Genomic DNA, 19,741 nt, shown 5'->3' with positions numbered 1-19,741 from the left:
TTAGTAGCAACGTGTTTGGCCACTTCTAGATCAGCAAATAGAACGTCCAAAAAAGTTTTTTCGTTCAATTGTAATGAGTTTCTGAAGCCACAAAATTTCTCTCGGAGGCAGTTGAAAAATATAACGGCATGCCGTTATAATACAGTATTTACGGTACATTCCTTCCCAGGGTTCAGAAGCATTTCAATGGACGTCACTGGGAGTTCTAAGAAGACGGTGCTCCCGCACACACAGCCAAGTTGTCGAAACAGTGGTGCAAGACTCATTTCATCCCCAAGGACGAATGGCCACCGTCCTTGCCAGACCTCATTCCTTTGGACTACTCCATCTAAGGGTTTTGCGAAACAAGGTCCATGCTAAACCCCACTCAAGTATCGAGGCTCTGAAGAAAACCCTGGTCAAGGAATGGGACGCTTTGTCGCCAGATTACCTGCGTGCAACCATCGATACCTACCCCAGACGTTTTCGTGCTGTCATCGAAAAGAGAGGAGGTCGGATGGAACAAGTTTAGCTGATAATTGTTGTCATGATCATGAATAAACTTTTTGTTGAATCCCATGGTTTTCTGACTTTTACTTTTTTAGATATAGCACTTATAGCTTGTGCGGGTAATTCTGCGCCACCCTGTAAGTTAAATCTTGTTTATTAACTGCTAACTTTTCAAAAATGTGTTTTAAACATCCGATGCATTTCCCACAGCATTCATCTAGTTGCCGAACGAGTCGTCAAGCCACGGGAAAGTCACGAAAATTTCTGGATAGCGAAACTTCTGAAAAAATGTATCTTCTGAAATTAGAATAACATCAAGGCATGTGCAGAGATATCTAAACGGGTAACACTTCTCAATGATACTCGTTGGCCTATTCTTCTGCTCTTAAAATCATGGCCTAAATACAATTCATTGTTTCAAGTGAGTTTTGCACTTTTCAAAAAATATTTAAACATCAGTCTCGCTTTCAGACACAAAATGAAGTGACAATTCATCATGTGCTCCCGTCATACCGAATTCTTGAAACTAAATGGGGTCGATACGAAGAAAAGTATCGAAAGGAAGAAAATGACTATGTTCGATGATATCGAAAAGGAACGAGCAATATCTGTGTGCGAGACGACGTTCTAGACTACTTCATTCTTACTCGATAAACGTCGAAGCAGACTTCAGTACCCCACTGCGGAAAAAGTGGTCGTCGGATGCCAAATTGCGTCGAGATATCCGAAGTGGGTGGATTGAGAAGTAACACTCTAATTTACACGTACTTTTTGTGCTCTAGTTGTATTTTTTGTTCAACTGTTAGTCGTGTTTTTGTCACAATTAATCTGTTCATTTTTTTAGTTGGAATAAACTAAAAAAACCTCAACAAACTCTATTGTGTTTTCAATAGCATTTTAATTTCGAATCGGAATGCTCATAGTTGTCACCGGGCCGATCCGGGCCTTGTGCGGGCCTTGAGATAACTATGAAAATTTCAGCAACTTCAGCCAATATATCTATATTTTTTCTGAAAGTTTTAACAGTTTCAGAGCATTCTCGAGTAAATTTTGTGCAATTGTCGTTGGAGTTTTTTGCCAGTTTTCTGCCAAAAAAATTAGAAACATATTTCTCAAAATAGGGTTTTTCTTTATCAAAAGTCATTTCTTACAAAAAGCCTCGTTTTTTGGCTCTGTCGATATAAAATGTAATTTTACACAATCTGATGGATGAGACACTTTTTTTCATAAATTGCGACGTCTGAAAGCTTAAAAATACGGGATTTTCAGTGCAAAAAACAAAAGAAGGCACGACTTCTGGAGCATCGATTGAGTCGAGTTGAATAAAGTTCAACAGTTGGCCGAGGCGGGAGCTCCTGCACAGAGCACAGTCAATCAAGTAAGACTTGTCTTGGAAAAAACCGGAACTTAACCATGCCCTTTCGACAACGATCTTCTGTTTGGAAGACCATCACAGGGACACCTGCGAAGATATTGGACTACAGACGCTCAAAGGGACAGATTACAGCAGCGCTCACGCTGCACGCAATGCCTGCATCTTTATCCAAACTCGCGAAGCCACAGATGCCTCTCGTCAAAACCATGTTACTACTGCAACAGCATTGGAACATCATCGAAGTGTATGCAGACAACGACCACTGTGATAACCCAGCCATCAATTAATTCAGTTAAATTCAGTTGTTGTTACTGTTGGTTTTTACCCAGATTCGCACTTTGATCAGCTCCCAACAGTTTCATTCTCTTCTGAACACATTCTCGGATATCTGGATTCCCAGACACAGACTGAATCTGGCGCTGAATCACCGAGGAATTTGCCGAGTACTCGACTTCGGCTTTTCCAACAAATCTACAATAAAACGGGGGAAAACTCAACAAAAATAATCTAACAGAAAGAGAAAGTTAGAATACTGAATTAATTATGATTTAGGCCAGGTTGTTGTTGGTCGGCTACGGTTGCACTCGTTTCTTGTATGTCGGGGCGCAGCGAGACCAATGATGCAAATAGCGTAATGTGGAGACGCAGACACGAGCGAAATTTTCACTAAGTTTCGTTGGTTCACTCGAGATCACGGACATATTCATTACTGACTCTTCCGGTACCTCATTCAACCTCTCAAAGACTTTAGCAGCTCGGTATCGATCAACGAAAACCTGATTGTTTAAAAAACGGTCACATTTATCGATGATGTCGTCTGCCAAGGGCTGCGAACCGTCGTCAAATAACAGTCTGATAACACGAATCATCTCCCCCGGTAACTTTTCCAAGAATCTGCGTACTAATGAGATAAGCGTTCTGCTCTCCTGAAGCTGCCGAGCAGCACGTTTGTAATCAGTCTCGTGGAAACTAAGCTGACGGAACCGCTCTGCAATCTCCAAAGTATCGGTTTCAAAAAAGCGTCGAAGATCTTTCAAGATAACTTCAATTGACTCACGAAGACTACTGAGTTTGCAGTAGAAGCCCTTTGCGTCTCCGACAAGCTTCTTTTCCAAGATAGTTAACAGCATCACATCGAAAAATGAATGCATAGATCGTTCCTTGCCAAATAGGCCGGAAGCTTCGGGCTATTACAGTCGAAAAGCTCATGACCATCCTTACAGACCGGGCACACCATCGGCTGTCCATATGACGCCGCCTTTGTGTCCGCTCTGAACGAAAGAAAACTAGAGACTTCGTGATTTTCGATAGGAGGAACTTGCGTTCGACCGGAGTTGTTGAATCCCACAGTCGAGGGGTGTTGAATACGATTGCGTTCCTTGATGTCGTCAACGGTGAGTGGTAGATGTCGTCAACGGTGGGTGCATTTCCACATTAGAGTTGTCTTCTACGAATGGTTCTTCCTCCTCAACGGGTGAATTTTCCACATCCTCCGAGATATCTGCGATTTCCGTGGGAAATATCTCTTCATCATTGTGAAAATTCTGCTTTTCGTGGGCTTCTTGATGGCGTTCATAATGATCGGCAAGTTTTCGGTCCGTGGTTTCTAGTCGAGATGAGTCTTAGCCACTTCGCGTAGACGTTGATGTTCTTTGTCGGACAAGAGCTCCTAGGCATTCTTGACGAATTCAACGAAATGAGTGTCCGTTTCGATCATTCCTGCTATGTCAGTCAACTTCTATCGCAAGTCGTTGATCGTCTTAAGTCCTAGAGCATTATTGGCCGACGGGTCGACGATGAAAGGTTGTGCCTTTTCTTCGGTTTTAATACCAGCAGAGCGGGTGATCGCGGTCTTGACGTTCTTCTGAGCTTTCTGAAAGTTGGCTGAGGGCTGACGTTGAATCACGTTGTGGTTTGCGGCGGTTCCTCTAGATGTTGACGAGGGGTCAATCCGCGAGGTTGGTTGTTCGGTACCAGACATGGTTTTTGTTCGCAAAAAGGGGTTGGAGTCGAAACAAAATTCATATGTATTCTTAAAGAGAATGAAGACCGGATAGTGAGACTAAAGAAAGATAAAACACAGAGAAACAAAACGCTAAGTAGTCCGCTCCTGTTTGGATGAGTCCTGACGTCCATCCACGAACTGATTACATTCGAAGCTGAAATGCAGGCTACACAACACAACTCCGATTGTTGCTTCAGCTGTGCTCAATAGACAGATAAGTCAGATGAGCTCCGAGACGTTGCCTTGGTAGAACGACCAAGTTACAATTACGTCTAATTCTAACTTAATTCATCCTAAATAGATGTTATTCAACAGTAATCTCGTTATATCTCACCAATTCATTGACCATCACTCCGGAAGTTGAAAAACCTTCGCCTTCCAGAGAGTCGACACAGGCTGAATACTAGAATCCAAGAAATGAAGTGGCTGGGGGGAATTTTTGGCTACAGAAGTCAATGCTGTCAACCTCTCACGACTACACGGCTTCACCGGCTTTCACCAGAACTGAACTAGAGACATAGGGTGTTTGAATCGGACCATCTCGTTTCCAAGATGGCTGTTTATCTGTACTTACCACATCTGCACCAAATATTGTCTATTGACGAGGAATTCGATATCAGATGTACCGAATGAATGTACTTTACTTAAAGTGTCCGAGGACTAGAAAGGATTTAGAAAGTTCCCACTTCTAGATCGTGATAATGGGATTCCAGGAAGAAAAACCGTGCAATCCTGTTAGAAATCTTAACCACGTCTAGTCATATTCTTAGAAATCATAATCATTAGAAGCGGAGAATCCGACACGATTACTCGGCAGTCACCGGCAACTTTGGCAACAGGAAGTTGGTCGGCTTCAGCTCGGAGGTTGGTCGGATTCTGGACAAGACCGCTGCTAAAGCCGACCAAGATACGACCAACTTCCGACCAACTTCTGACACGGACCGCATGGAACCCCTCGATCGCTTCATTGATTTATTTTTCGCGCACAAAAACAGCTGAAATATCATATATTACAATTTATTCACTAAAAGGACTATACATAAAAAAGTATAAGTTTCAAAAAATACAAAAAAAAACAACTAAATACAATTATTTTTTGAAGTATTTTCCTGGTGTGCTCGATTTGTTGTCAACGTGTAGACTTCGTCAGAAAATTTCTGTAAAACACATTATTTAATTATGTTTTTTCACTTTCATATGCTACCTTCTGTCGATATATTCAAGGTTGGAAGTTCGTATTGTTTGCTGTTTAGTGAGAACCTGAAAAACTTGGAGGAGCATAACCAAGCGGTCCGCCGGATCCGGATGATGTCCTGAATAAGTACATCTCCGCAAGGATCAAATCCAGCTTTTGAGACGACTGTTATTAGCCAAATAAGTTTCATGACTGAAGCAACTGTTCTGCCGTTTGCAAGAAGATCGGCCGCGATACCGACCCAGGTCATTGTCAAAATCTTTTTCTTTATTCCCATGATGATGTTTGCAAAACAGTTGTAGACATATCTTCCCACTGCCTCCTGAGCCATCTAGGAAGAATAGACCGCCGAGGTCAAGTGCTTTTAGAACTGCATCTATGAATTCAGCTTGCTCCTTGTTGAGGAACTACCTCATCTGCTCTCCTAACTTCTTGCACATCGCATGGTCGAAGACTTGTCCATATCGATGAACTCGGGTGTATGATCTTTTGATCCACTTTCTGAGATCCTCATTCATTGCCTCCATTTTGTTGAACATGTCAAAGTAGACCATAGCTTCAGATTCAAATTTGGAGTATACGGAAGTGAATTTACAATTTAAAAGAAAGAAAAATTAATTTAAGCTCGAACAAGGAATATATATTAACTGATTTAGTAAACTGAAAGGGGGTGTTTAAAAATACTGCAATCTCTTGTTGCTCAATTAGGGTCTTACGGGACATTTTCTTCGTAGGTCTTACAATATCAAAATTATTAAATCCGCATAAATGGGGAACCAACCCATGAGTGGCCGTGGTGGAACTGAGTTGAAAAGCAATTGTCGGCATTTGAAGATATTTCCTTGTTTCCTTGGTGACACACAAAATCCACATTGTAAATTGTGAACTTGTAGCAACTGATAGAAGACATATAACCAGACGAGAATATATAGATGGGAATCATAGCTGTTGGGGAAGTGAGATGGTGTAAGGGATGGAATGGTGAGATAGGAATAATAGGTGGTAGTGACCCATTGGTGTAGCGGTAGTGGCGCACTTAGAATTCCAACTAGAACAAGGATTGATCAACCTGCAGAGTGGAGCGATGTTGCTCTGCAGTGGCAAATGACCAATTTCCCGAACTAGTGAGACCCGTGAACCTTTATATAAAGATAAAGGCTCGAGTTCTCACAAGGTGGGAACCTTCATGTAAACGGAGAAAAGTCTTTGCCTGCTCCTTCCGTCTAACATACAGAAAACAATGGTTAACAGTCGAATGTGTTTATTAAGGAAGGCGGAGAGAGCTCCAGATGGGCTGGCTCCAGGGTTGGGAAATTACGGGCCGGGCCGGCTGAAAAATTTTCCCGGAACACAGTCTCCCAGACTCCGAGTAAGAACTGCAAGGAAATTTTTGATCTACCATCATGAAACGAAAAATTTGAGAAATTAGCAGGTCTAAAGCGTTATTACTTTAATTTTTAGCGTAAAGCTCAAGGTCAGAAGTAAGAAAAGTTCAGGTTTAGAATTATTCTGAGAGCATTATTCAACTATTTAATTCAAAAAATCCTTGTTTCAGATATTATTTCAGGTCGAAATCGCAATTTTTCATTTTGATTTCGAAAAAATCTACGGGATTTGTTCATTTCTCAATATTATCCAACGAATGATATCTCAAAACGTGCTCCGAAGATTTGTCCACATTTCTGTAGGACGGTTTTTTAATTTGTTCATTAGTTTTCGAGAAAATAACAAAGAATTGAAAGAAATTCGGAATTTGATCGATTTCTCGAAAACTAATGAGCAAATTGAAAAACCGTCCTACAGAAATGTGGACAAATCTTCGGAGCACGTTTTGAGATATCATTCGTAGGATAATATTGAGAAATGAACAAATCCCGTAGATTTTTTCAAAATCAAAATGAAAAATTGCGATTTCGACCTGAAAAAATAAATGAAACCAGGATTTTTTGGGTTGAATGAGTGGATAATGATTTCTGAATAATTCTAAAACTGAAACTTTATTATTTCTGACCTTGAGATTTACGCTAAAAATTAAAGTAATAACGCTTTAGACCTGCTAATTTCTCAAATTTTTCATTTCATGAGGGTAGATCAAAAATTTCCTTGCAGTTCTTACTCGGAGTCTGGGAGACTGTGCGGAATTAAAAAAAAAAAATTTTATTTGCCCGGAATTTCCCAACCCTGGCTGGCTCCCTCCGTCCTTCTATGGAACTGAATAGAAGATGTAATTCTTGTGAGGCGTGGCACCGCGTGCCTTTTCCTCCCTCGTCCCTCTTACTCAAGTGGCCCCACGCATGTAGCACGTCCCACAAGAGTGACGGAGACTCGGGCGATAGAATAAGAAGGGACCAAGAGGCCGAAGACCCTTTCACAGTACTCCAACTGGTCCTTTTTCTTTTTTTAATTTTCCAGATCGAAAAAGTGCGCGAAACGTCTTCCGGACATGTAGATTGAAAGCGTAGAACCCTCACATGGTGACATTGACTCTGTTTCCTTTCTTCTTGGCGTATGGAATATTTGGATGCCATCCCATCTGGCCTTTTGGGAAAAGAAGAGGATACGTCATCGGATCGCAGTTTGGGTCGATGACGTGGAGAGATTGCAGCTTCCCACTCTTCTGATGAACCGTGCCTTCTCTCTTTCCAGTAATCTCTTCTTCATCTCCTACATAAACGGATGAGACTTCATCAGCAGTTGGATTCTGATATCTGAAGATTTCAAGTACGAAAATGCTTCAAAATTTTATGAATTACCTTCTCTGGTCGTCTTGACTTCTAATCTGGAATGCCATCTTGACTCTCCTTTCCGGTCTCTTTTCCAGAGCAGCGTTCTCCTTTTCTTCTTTTTCAACTTCAAACATCATCTTGAATGATTTAGCATGCGGATGATGTTGTTTCAGAATATCGATTAGCTTTCCGAATGTTTCTTTTGAACACAAAGAATTCATCTCTCGGCCGGCCAACTCAGCAGCAGCTTGCTCCGTATCGATAACGAAGGTTTTGGCGAAGTTCCGAGGTTCTTCTGGAGCTGGATAAAGATCTCCCAGCAGGTGGTAAACCTGGAAAAAGCAGATTAAGAGGCAGCTATCTGACGATTATATTCAGAATCAGAATATTAGTACGAACCTGTTTGTGTACACAATATGTGTAAGGACGGGCAAATTCGCTTCAGCCTTCATGCAAGCCATTGCAGTTGACTGACGTATATTCTCTAGAAAGTTCTTCGCGTCGGCTCTTAACTTCTTCTTCTCATCATCATCATTAGCCTCTTTTTATACAGGAGTCACATGGAGGTTGGTGAGGAAGGACGGCAGCCCATTCTGATTTTCAAGTCGAATCGGGAGTATATGAATTCAGAATGAGACTTAAGAATTTTAGCGTCGAGTTTCGAACTTTCAGAAGCTTATTCTGAAGAAGCAGGTCATCGTTTGAAAAAGAAGAATCAAATTCAACTTTTCCAAGATGAGTTACATATTAGAAAGTCAAATTTAGCTTTGAAGTATAGCGTCTCGCAATGAGGACAAACTTGATGCATCCTTCCGATGTAGTGGACATCTGGTCGTGCACCCGAAGCAGCTTCCAAGAAGAGCTACTTGGCTTGCTGACTTCCGTCCTCGAATGATAGCATTTCGGAGAATTCGTTGTCAGAACATCTCTTTTGCTCGACTAACAGCATTTCGAATCCGGGGTGATAATCTTCTTTCCTTTACGACGTCATCAGGTCCCTCCGACCGCTTTGCGGCTGCGCGGGACGCCATTGAAATACATCTACTCGTTTTCTGTTCTTCAGATTCTTGACTCCGATTCTTCGCTTTCTGGCTGAATAAGCGTCTATTTATGGACGACTTCTTTGAATCTGACTGTTGGGATCGTAGAACTGCTTTAGCATCAGCTGCGAGTTTACAGTGTTCCCGATCGACTTGGGTTTCTGCTTGTCGTTTGACGGCTGCTTTTTTCATCTGAAGTCATCATCCATTTGTGCATGCATTGGAAGAAAAGAGACATACCTTCTTCCTATCTCGTTTCCTCACAGACTCCCGAGTCATTAGCTGAGTGTCTTCAATTCCATCGATTCCTCCGAACTCAATGCTCATTTCCGATTCCGAACGGTAGTCCACACTACCACGGAGAATCTTGTCTGAGTTCCTCTCTTTAGAAAAAGTTTGCGATGCAGAGATGAAAATGTTGATAGACACAGATAACGCCAAGTCGCGGAATTCGGGAAAGAAGAAATTTGGTATCATTAAGAGAAAATATCTGATCTTTTGGTCCAACTTCGAAGAAAATCGGTTCAGTAGGGAGGGCGGCGGGCTCGGCGACATTCACACTAACACACTAAATCTGGTGTTTGTTGATAGTTCAGCAGACGGTGTATGCAACAGCTGGCCACTTTAAAGATAAAAAATTAAATTATTTTCAAACGCTATTATTTTGTGTCCGGAGCCGAACCAACTAACGGTCGTCATTGTTGCTTAACTTGTCAGATCGGACGGTCGGCGCGTTCCCCTTTATCCACGTGACACTGAAGAGGCGCCGCTCTGTGGAGAGAAAAGCGAGCAGCCGACCGCCTCCATATTTTCTCTCTTCGAAATTTGCTTGAAATTCAGTTTTTTTGATCCAGACGAGGTTGTTTGTAGAATTTTGAAAATGAAAAAGGCGGGCACCAAGTGGTGAAAATTTCTGATCTTTTGGTTCAAGTTCGAAGAAAATTTGTTCGGTAAGGAGGGCGGTAGGATCGGCGCGACAGGCAGACAGACATACAGCCGTTTGCGATTGTTCATAGTAAAAATCTTTCAATATCTTAAAATTTCAAAAATCAAAACCCTAAATTGTAGACTTGATGTCGTTGAAATGACTTGAATCTTGAATCCCTTGACTTATTGAAGAATTGAGCTGGTATAACTTCTTCCTGTTGTTGAGTGACTTCTCGTAGTTGTTGTCTGTCTTCCTGTGTAGTTGTCTGACCTGTGAAGACTTGTCACTATCCTCCGAGAAGGTTTTGAAATTAAGCAAATCGTAAGCGACGCGTACCGAGAGATACGTAATACCATGCGATTGAATTGAGTGAAGACTAAACTCGATCACCGGGTAACCGGAGATCGCACTGTTCGACTCAGGCATTCTGTAGGTATCTTAATACAAGGGGTTTTACACTCCTCAGTGATAAATCAATGAAAAATACGATCTGACAAGGGAACCTTTTAAGTGGTCCTTAATGCCAGCAAAAACGACCTATACAGGGTGAAAGAGGATGTTTCAAAACCTATAAATCAACTTTCAAAAGTTGCTTCCGTGACCTGTAAGTGCCAGAAATTGCCATCTGAAAATTGACCATTTTTACCATTGATTTGCTGCATTTCGCCCTCTCGCCTTCTCCAAATCCTATCACGTTTGTAATAAACTGCGGCGACACTTTAAAAACGTGATCGGGTGGCGCAGGTGGTTATCGTCTAGGCGGAGGATATTTTTGCGCTGGTTCGACCCCTTCGCCATTTTTTCTTTTTTTTTGTTTGATTTCTTTTTTTTCAAGTTTTTTCAATGTTTTTCTGGAAGCTATCATAAAAGTTTGGCGGCACCTCCATCCGTCTACCGGCAGATCTCTCTTATAATCATCAATTGAAAGGGATTCAGAAGAGATGCTGGTACAAAAAAGACTTTTATGATAGCTTCCAGAAAAACATTGAAAAAAACTTGAAAAAAAAGAAATCAAACAAAAAAAAGAAAAAAATGGCGAAGGGGTCGAACCAGCGCAAAAATATCCTCCGCCTAGACGATAACCACCTGCGCCACCCGATCACGTTTTTAAAGTGTCGCCGCAGTTTATTACAAACGTGATAGGATTTAGAGGAGGCGAGAGGGCGAAATGAAGCAAATCTATGGTAAAAATGGTCAATTTTCAGATGGCAATTTCTGGCACTTACAGGTCACGGAAGCAACTTTTGAAAGTTGATTTATAGGTTTTGAAACATCCTCTTTCACCCTGTATAGGTCGTTTTTGCTGGCATTAAGGACGACTTAAAAGGTTCCCTTGTGAGCAGCAATTATTCACTTGAAAAATAGCTAAAGACCAGGAATATCAATGTTTCATAACGGAATTTCATAAAAATTAATGAGTCGCGGGACTCTAGAGGCTGACGCATCCAAACTGTTACGAAGGCGGTGCGTCCTTCGCTCAGATTTCATCATCATCCGAAATCCGTCATCCGAGGAAGACATCCAAACTTCCATGGTCCTAAAAGAGCATGACGTTGTTATAATACTTAATGATAAGGGATTGTACGGACCCGGAATATCAAAGTATTAGCGGAATGACCTTCTCATCTCTCGATGAGAATAGTAGGCTTCCTGTGTGTGTAACGGTTTCATCTCTGTAGGACACCTCTTCAACACGTTCGTCATTTCTACATATTTATTCAATAAACTAAAATCAAATAAAGATAGGAGTAATCAAAAACCGACCTGGAATACTCTGACAAGAAGCATTTTATGCACTCCTTATCAGTAGTATTCTCGGTCAGAGAAACATCTAGAAAAAGGGGTTGACGTCAGAACTTGCATCCATGACAACGTATTACTGAACTCGGAATCTTAGAGTTCGACTGAGATTCTAAGACCGTCAACTGACGCCTAAAGAATCACAAGCAAAGTAACTTGTCAAGTTTCCTAGGGCGGCCGGGTGATATTTCATCAGAATTCGTATCATAACCGTGTTTTCTTTCGAGAAGTCAGCATGGGATACGAGTGACGAGTTGTAACACGGGCGCCCGTGGGCTATTCTAGATTCACGGAATCTTGAATCTATCAAAGTAGGCAAATTCGAGCTACTCATTCGGTAGAACTTCTGATCGATTTCTGCCCGCTTCCGGTTCAATCGGGTTTTCCGAAATGTTTCGAAATAAACGGGAAGCGGGGCCGGGCGACAACAACTGACACGAACGTGGCACGAGCCATCTATTGAAGTCAATCCGATCGATTTCCAGAAAAATTTCAAAAAAATACGTGACGAAAATCGAGAATTGTTCAAAAGAAAATGAGAATTTCAGGCTTTTTTCGCCGATTCTCTTTCTATAACGGGTGTTAGGGAAAAAGCGAAAAAACACGGACGAGAAACGAAAAAGTAACGCAAAAAGTCGCACAGAAATTCGCACAGAGAATCCCGAAATTGCGAATTGCAAAGAAGTTTTCGCCGTTCAAACTGTATTTTCAAGGAGAGCACGAGACATATCCGCACATAGAAATCGAAAATTCGATTTTCTCGGACAACATACAGGCAAACTAACTAATTCGTCCGCGCAAGAGGAGAAACCTGGTCTAGATGCACCAAATGTGGCCACCACTTCTGTCTCCAGAAGGCCGCCGGTAATGTGTCGAGTGGGGTGGAAACATGCGCCCTATTTCTACTTCCAATTTATGTGGTTCAGAGGTAATGGAAGCGACCGATGTGCTGACTTACAAGAACCGATATATTATAGGGTAAAAAGCGTGTCCCGCGAGGAGCCGCATTGAAAGAAACCTATTCGGTTCTCCCATACTTGTCACGGGCCGGGCCGGGCCCGCTAAAAAAATCTTCCGGCCCGGCCCGTTCGGCCCGTCAAAATATTGAAAAAAAAATTTTTAGTCGTTTTCCCATTGTTTTTTCGTTTACTACTTCATGGCAAACATATTATTGATTAGAAATTATAAAATGACAACAAGTGAAAACGAAAATTGTCAGAATAAGTTATTTTGTCACTATAAACTTTGAGCCTCTCAAAGTCTCTGAGATAATCAGCCGATGATCAGAATCAGGATCAAGAACTTGCTGGAGGCTTCTGAAAGTAGTCTTATCGAATCCCCCGACCTCGATTTAGTATAAACCGAAGAAAAAATTTAATTTCCAAGACTTTCAATTCTATTTTTCAAAAATAATTTTTTGCTGCGGGCCCTGCGGGCCGGCCCGGGCCCTGAAATTTTCAGCGGGCCCGGCCCGGCCCGGGCCAGCTCGGGCCAGGCTCACACGGGCCGGCCCGTGATTTGACAAGTATGGGTTCTCCCTTTACAATACAAGAAAGAATAGTGTAAAAATAGTTATTGAGGGAACACAGGGCTGACTCTGCAAGTATCTGATACACGTAAAGGATACTTTTGAAGAATGTCTGAACGCTCTGCAACTACTTCTACAAAAATTACAATAAAACCGGTTAAAATAGCACACTTAAAACACAAAAAAAAACAAAAGAACACTAAATTATAAAAGGCTTCAGGCCAGTCGAGGGGAGTCGGTCGAGTACGGAGCGTGGTGAGACCTGACGTGGAAGTAGCGTGCGCCTTTGACTGAAGAGACGCAGGCAAGACTTTGGCGGCAACTTGAATTGAATGGAATATTACTTCCGCCTGAAATGGGGTTAAAGAGGCAGGACAAAAAGAAGATAATTAACAGAAAGTGAAATACGTAATAAGTATAATCTAATTTAAAATAATTTAGTGGTACGAATTACATTTTAGTTTGGAGTGGGACAGAAACCTGATTCGAGGACCAGGAGACTGTCAACACTCTTCTTTGTATTAAAAAAAATCTTGTCAAATTTCAGGTCAACAATGAATAAATTTAACAATATCATCAACCATCAGCTACGTGGTTTGGCTGCTCCACTTTTCGGCTCTGTTAATTTTCGAATTTACTTCAGATTTTTTGTTGTAATTTGTATATTTGTAGTTTTCATGCAAAACTGTTTCTTTCTACTGTATTCTTATTTTCCATCTCCTAGTTTGACCAATTCTAGGGTATTTTATATATTTTATTTCCATAATTACTGAAATTTTATTTGATATTTTGATATTTAAATTTGAATTTGACAAATAAATAATATAATAGTATAAAAATGTGTATATTGGCAAATTTTAGAGCTAAATCTGAAGAAATAAATTGAGGGGAATGTCGCGCGTTGTACCAAATCTCGGCATTTTGCCAATGAAATGGGTCAAATGACCACAAGTGCCGGGGTAGGGCAGGCGCCCGGCCCATTTTGTGGATGCAGTGCGAAAAAAACATGTGAGAATACGTACAGAAAGGCAAATTGTAGACATCTGGAAAATCTGAAAAAAAGTTCAACTTGAGAACCGGACACTTTTGCCAAAAAGTGAATGGAAATAAATTAAAATACGAGTTTTTGACATTAAAATGTTCATTTTTCAGTCGGAAAACGTCAGCTTTTAATGTTACCCCCTTTTTGGAATGAAAAACGACATTTTTCAGCGCGAAAAATAGGTTTTTGAGGAAAAATGCACAATTTGCTCCGAAAATATGTCTAAATATTGTTTCTTAGAGCGAAAACACCAATTTTCAGCGTAAAATTGACCTTTCTGAATGAGAAGTTTGGAATATTTTCTATAAAAAAGTGGAGTTTTCACCTCAAAACTTAATTTCAGACAACATTTGCAGTAGAAAATGTCAATTTTGAGCTGAAAATCGCTATCACCCCGCCCCTCCCTCCAAATTATCCCATATCTGCATAACTATTCTCTATTTTCAGTCACATCCACCGCCGTCTCCGCTGGCTGAACAACAAACTCGCATCTCATGTGATCACTCTGACATATTTGGCAATTTGGCACGGATATCATCTCGGTTATTTCTTGTTATTCGGTATCGAGTTGGGATGTGTTCAAGCACAGAATCAGTTGTACGCACTGATTAAGAGGACACCCGGATGGACAGAAGCCATTTCTCAGCCGATTGCTCGTCCGTTTATTTGGTTATTCGGAAAGATTACAATCTCTTATTCGATGGGATTCGCTAAATTCATAGGTCAGTAGTAATATGCAGAAAATCAAAGAGACTGTAGAGAGAAAATATATAATTTTATTTGAGATTCTAGACACCATTAGTAGAGTTCTGTAGAATGATGTGTTTAAGGGTCGAGTATTATGAGGTGACTTGTTCTTGAAGGTAACTATAGTTTTACGGTAACTGTGACGGACTACTGTTCTTTTCAGAAATAATTGATGACTTTCTCGAAAAAGAGAAGTTTCTAATAAGATTATTCTTTATAATTTGACACAAATGTTTGAAATGTTTAGTTATTTTGCTTCAATTTACTGAAGTAGAATTGCATGTTTTAAGGATAACCGGTATTTGGAAATACCTTTGATTAGGAGCAACCAGATTTCAGGGCTTTAGAAACCCTAAAACATGGCATTCTAGTCCTTGACAGTGATTTGAAACAGAATAACTGAAAATTCAAACAATCGGGATAGTTGCGGTAGAAACTTTGCTTTTTGACGTGGGTCTGGTTCTCGTAAATTCAAGAAAAACAATTTGGGATTCTAGTGTACCAAATCTCAGCCACGCCGATTTCTCATTGTTGATTTTGGAATCAGCTCGTTAAGACGGTTCAGAAAAGTTTAATGATGACCATACTTGCAACAGGCCGGACCGGGCCGGGTTGATTTGAAAATTTTCACCGGCCCGGCCCGGGTCACAGTACAAAAATTTGAAATTTTGAATTTTTTGAAATTTTTTTTTGCTTTTTTCGCAAAAAAGTCGAATTTTATATGTTTCATATCGATAAAACTCAAGTGTACATAGGATTTTGGACTATTTTTGATGAAAATTTCAAAAAATTTCGAAAAATTTTGTGAAATAATTGTGCTTATTTTTTTACTCCGGGCCGGGCCGGAGTAAAAAAAGGGCCGATATTTTGCAAGTATGAAGACGACTAGGTTTGGAATGATTTGGGTGTCGTCGGGAAGATCGCCAGGTCACGGTGCTTTAAAGGCGCAGAAGAGTCGAATTTCGAATTATTCCAAACCCATGATTGTACTTTTCTGAATTGTCTCAACGTGCTGATTGAGAAAAACACAAAAACAGATCTTGATGCCGGAGTTTTGGCAGGCTAGAACCCCAAAAGTAGGTCATGTCAATTTTGAGCCATTTTTAGCCAATTTTTTTGAGATGTTTTGAAATTTTCTCTATTCAAAACGTAGTTTTAGGCTTCTAAATCTTGAAAAAATTGTACTCGATTTTTCAGGTTCCAAAGACGCAAACTCAACGTTCCAACGATTCAAAAAGAAGAAGACTTGATAATTTTTCTGTTTATTATATCATTTTTCTATTATTTCTTTTTTGCGCGAAGATTCTGTTGGACAGAGTCTGCGGGGAGACGGATAGAGTGCCTCGCTATGGGGCCAAGATGGGACTCAGTTTGGGGCTTCTGGGGATTTTCGGGGGGTTTTTTTCTCTCTAGATAAATTTAGGATCTGGAGGATCAGGCGTTAGTTGATAAATGTAGAACACTTTTTGAGATAGCGCGTGAAATTTATGCCGCGGAGAGAGACGACCGGAAGGATTGGAGCCGAAATTCTACTGCTATATTGTTTTTTGCTCTTTTTCGATTTTTTTCAGTTTTTTTGATTTTTCTCATATTTTCATTCAAAACGGAGCTTTTGACAAAAAGATGAGGGACTCGATCAATAAATACATCATGAACGAGGGACACACACACACACACACACACACACACACACACACACACACACACACACACACACACACACACACACACACACACACACACACACACACACACACACACACACACACACACACACACACACACACACACACACACAAAGGGTTGTAATTGGGTGTCAAAGGGTCATTCAAATATCCATCTGTACCGTGGGAAACTGGTATTGGTATTGTTGAGATAAGATTGACTGTGGCCATTCTCACATTGTCTCATTCTTCCTCCTCTCTTTCTCCCGTTCTGTATTGATCCCCTTCTTCTCTGTCGAAATGTCTGCCATGAACTCTGTAACTGAAATACTGTATGCAAAAGTATTCAGTAACCGATATCTTCTAGAAAACATTCTAAGCTATCTCTCCGATGACTTCAGGAAGAATTTGGATGTTAGATTGGTGAATAAATCAATAAATAACACATTTCTACGGCTAATCAGTAGAAATCATCGAACAATGAAGATTGAATACGTTTATAACATAAAAGATACAATCATACGACCGCAGGATTTTGTTTATATCAATTATCGGAAAATCAATAATGAGGATGTGCTGCCATATTTTATGTAAGGGTTGATGTATTGTATTAATTATATTTATCCTTTTTCAGCTTTCTGAATACTGTTGTTGGTGTGAAAGTTAGAAAAATTACAACAAGAAAACTGTGGATGTTGCAAGATAAATTCAAGCGTAGACTTCACGACCTCATTCATTCTCAACTGATTGGAAGTAATGGTGAGTTGACATCTAAAAACTGAGAATCGTTCGTATTCACTTTCTACCTTCCAGGTACACACATCCAAACAGTGATTGGACTGGAGGAAGCATGTGATGGATGTGAGAAATGTTCAAATATTGCACAAAAGTGTCTTGAATATGGTCCATTGAGATTCAGTACACTACAAACTATGATTTATTCAAAGAACTACAAGAAACTGCATGTGACCGATAAACTATTCGAAGATATTGCAGAGTACTGTATCTCTAAATCAAAGAACAAAAAAGAATGTTTCAAAGAAATGGAAAACACTATTCACTCCACCATCTCCTGTGATAAACTTGCTATATGGATAAATGAATCCAGAGTACTCCCGAATGAAGAGCCAGATTCAGAGTATAATCACAGGCATATGCCACGAGAAGTTATCGATACCATTCTGAGAAAATGGTATGTGAAATCTATCAAACTCTGTATGTTGCACATGACAAATGAAGAAATGTGTAGTGTTGAATGGCAACAGTATGACTATTTCACTCAAGTCAGGTTGAATGATCCATATTTGAAAACAAAGAAATCAGGTATAGATGTTTGCTCCAACTTGTTTGAAATTACAATTTCCAGATTTGAAATTCAACCATGTCGAAGTGAGTTTGTCTTATTCATCTTACTGTGTGAGAGATCTAGGCAACCGCCAATTCATTGGGATCCAACCCAGAGGATACGACAATTTTATTCCAAATATCAGAAGAATGTTCCCTACGGATAGAATAACGATGGACCTGTCACACTGGTTTGCTGTACCTGTCGTTAACATTGAGAAGAAAATGTCAACAATATTAGAAGTGGTCACTATGGAACAACATCTGAATTTGAGTTTAGACATCAAGTTCTTTGTAAGTATTCTAATTGTCAAAAAGCTCAATGAGGAGACGAAAAAGGAAGAATTGTTGTCAATTGCTCCGGGATATGATCTGGAGCCAGAAAGATTACACTGTTTCAAGAAATCGTCAGCGTTCAATGCAGAACATGGTCCGGATGTATTTCTTGACAATAAATGGATTGGAAGAAGGTTTCAAGTAAAAAATACTATCAATCAATTCAATTTTAATTTGGATGTGTATATCAAGGAGAAAGAGTTGGAAGAAGGACTGGATAAAGATCTACTACAGGAATATCCAAATTCATTTGTTGCACACTTTTGTCATAAAAACCCTTTAATTGTTTAATGAAACTTTTACGGCAAAAAACTTAATAATATCGGTGTTTCTTCCGCTTACAAACCTCTGACCTCTGACCTACTAGCACGTATGTTTCGTTGGCTCTATTACAGTTTAGACGTCCTTTGAAAACTTGAACGTCCCTTAAAACACTTAGACGTCCCTTAAAACACTTAGACGTCCCTTGAAACACTTAGACGTCCCTTAAAACACTTAGACGTCCCTTAAAACACTTAGACGTCCCTTGAAACATTTAGACGTCCTTTGAGGCCCAAATTTTTTCCCTGTAAATTGAAACGTCCTTTGGAATGTTTAAACGTCCCAAAAAACATTTAGACGTCCCAAAAAACATTTAAACGTCCTTTGAAATCCGAAAAATTGTCGGAAAAATTAAGACGTCCCAAAAATTATTTAGACGTCCCAAAAAATGTTTAGACGTCCCAAAAAATGTTTAGACGTCCTTTGATATCCCACACTATGATAAATAATATTTAGACGTCCCAAAAAACATTTAGACGTCCCAAAAAATGTTTAGACGTCCCAAAAAATATTTAGACGTCCCAAAAAAAATTTAGACGTCCCTTTAAATCCCAAAATTTGGTGTTAAATATTTAGACGTCCCAAAAAATGTTTAGACGTCCCAAAAAATAATTAGACGTCCCAAAAAATGTTTAGACGTCCCAAAAAACATTAAGACGTCCCAAAAAATGTTTAGACGTCCCTTCAACACTAAAAGTCACTGAAAGTGTTCAAGGGACGTCTAAATATTTTTTGGGACGTCTAAATGTTTTTTGGGACGTCTAATTATTTTTTGGGACGTCTAAATATTTTTTGGGACGTCGAAATATTTTTTGGGACGTCTAAATATTTTTTGGGACGTCTAAATGTTTTTTATCATAATGTGGGATATCAAAGGACGTCTAAACTATTTTTGGGACGTCTTATTATTTGAAACCTAATTCTGGGACGTCAAAGGACGTCTAAATGTTTTAAGGGACGTCTATATGTTTTTTGGGACGTCTAAACATTTTTTGGGACGTCTAAACATTTCGGACGACTTTTGGGTCCCCAAAGGACGTCCAAGTTTTTTGAGGGACGTCTAAATGTTTCAAGGGACGTCTAAGTGTTTTAAGGGACGTCTAAGTGTTTTAAGGGACGTCTAAGTGTTTTAAGGGACGTCTAAGTTTTCAAAGGACGCCTAAACTGTAATAGAGCCGTTTCGTTTATGTGACGTCATGGT

The 19,741-nt window shown here is 40.0% G+C and overlaps 3 protein-coding genes across 3 annotated transcripts; 2 read left to right on the top strand and 1 right to left on the bottom strand.

The window, feature by feature from the left end:
- Positions 1-2,436: 2,436 nt before the first annotated feature.
- GCK72_011533 (uncharacterized protein) lies at positions 2,437-2,994 on the bottom strand (the record flags this gene model as incomplete). Its single annotated transcript, XM_053728521.1, has 1 exon — positions 2,437-2,994. One exon carries the CDS (start codon positions 2,992-2,994, stop codon positions 2,437-2,439), a length of 558 nt encoding a protein of 185 aa, XP_053588098.1.
- Positions 2,995-12,489: 9,495 nt separating this feature from the next.
- Positions 12,490-16,125, top strand: GCK72_011532 (uncharacterized protein; the record flags this gene model as incomplete). Its single annotated transcript, XM_053728520.1, has 3 exons — positions 12,490-12,536; positions 14,576-14,850; positions 16,073-16,125. 3 exons carry the CDS (start codon positions 12,490-12,492, stop codon positions 16,123-16,125), a joined length of 375 nt encoding a protein of 124 aa, XP_053588097.1.
- Positions 16,126-17,019: 894 nt separating this feature from the next.
- On the top strand, positions 17,020-18,510 carry GCK72_011531 (uncharacterized protein; the record flags this gene model as incomplete). Its single annotated transcript, XM_053728519.1, has 4 exons — positions 17,020-17,129; positions 17,174-17,298; positions 17,353-17,862; positions 17,906-18,510. The coding sequence occupies 4 exons, from the start codon at positions 17,020-17,022 to the stop codon at positions 18,508-18,510; spliced, it is 1,350 nt and encodes a 449-aa protein (XP_053588096.1).
- Positions 18,511-19,741: the final 1,231 nt, after the last annotated feature.

This window comes from Caenorhabditis remanei, chromosome III (assembly GCF_010183535.1).
Source record: "Caenorhabditis remanei strain PX506 chromosome III, whole genome shotgun sequence".
In the NCBI taxonomy this organism is placed as follows: domain Eukaryota; kingdom Metazoa; phylum Nematoda; class Chromadorea; order Rhabditida; family Rhabditidae; genus Caenorhabditis; species Caenorhabditis remanei.
The sequence above is the reverse complement of the archived record's forward strand: the minus strand, read 5'-3'. Positions and strand labels throughout refer to the sequence as shown.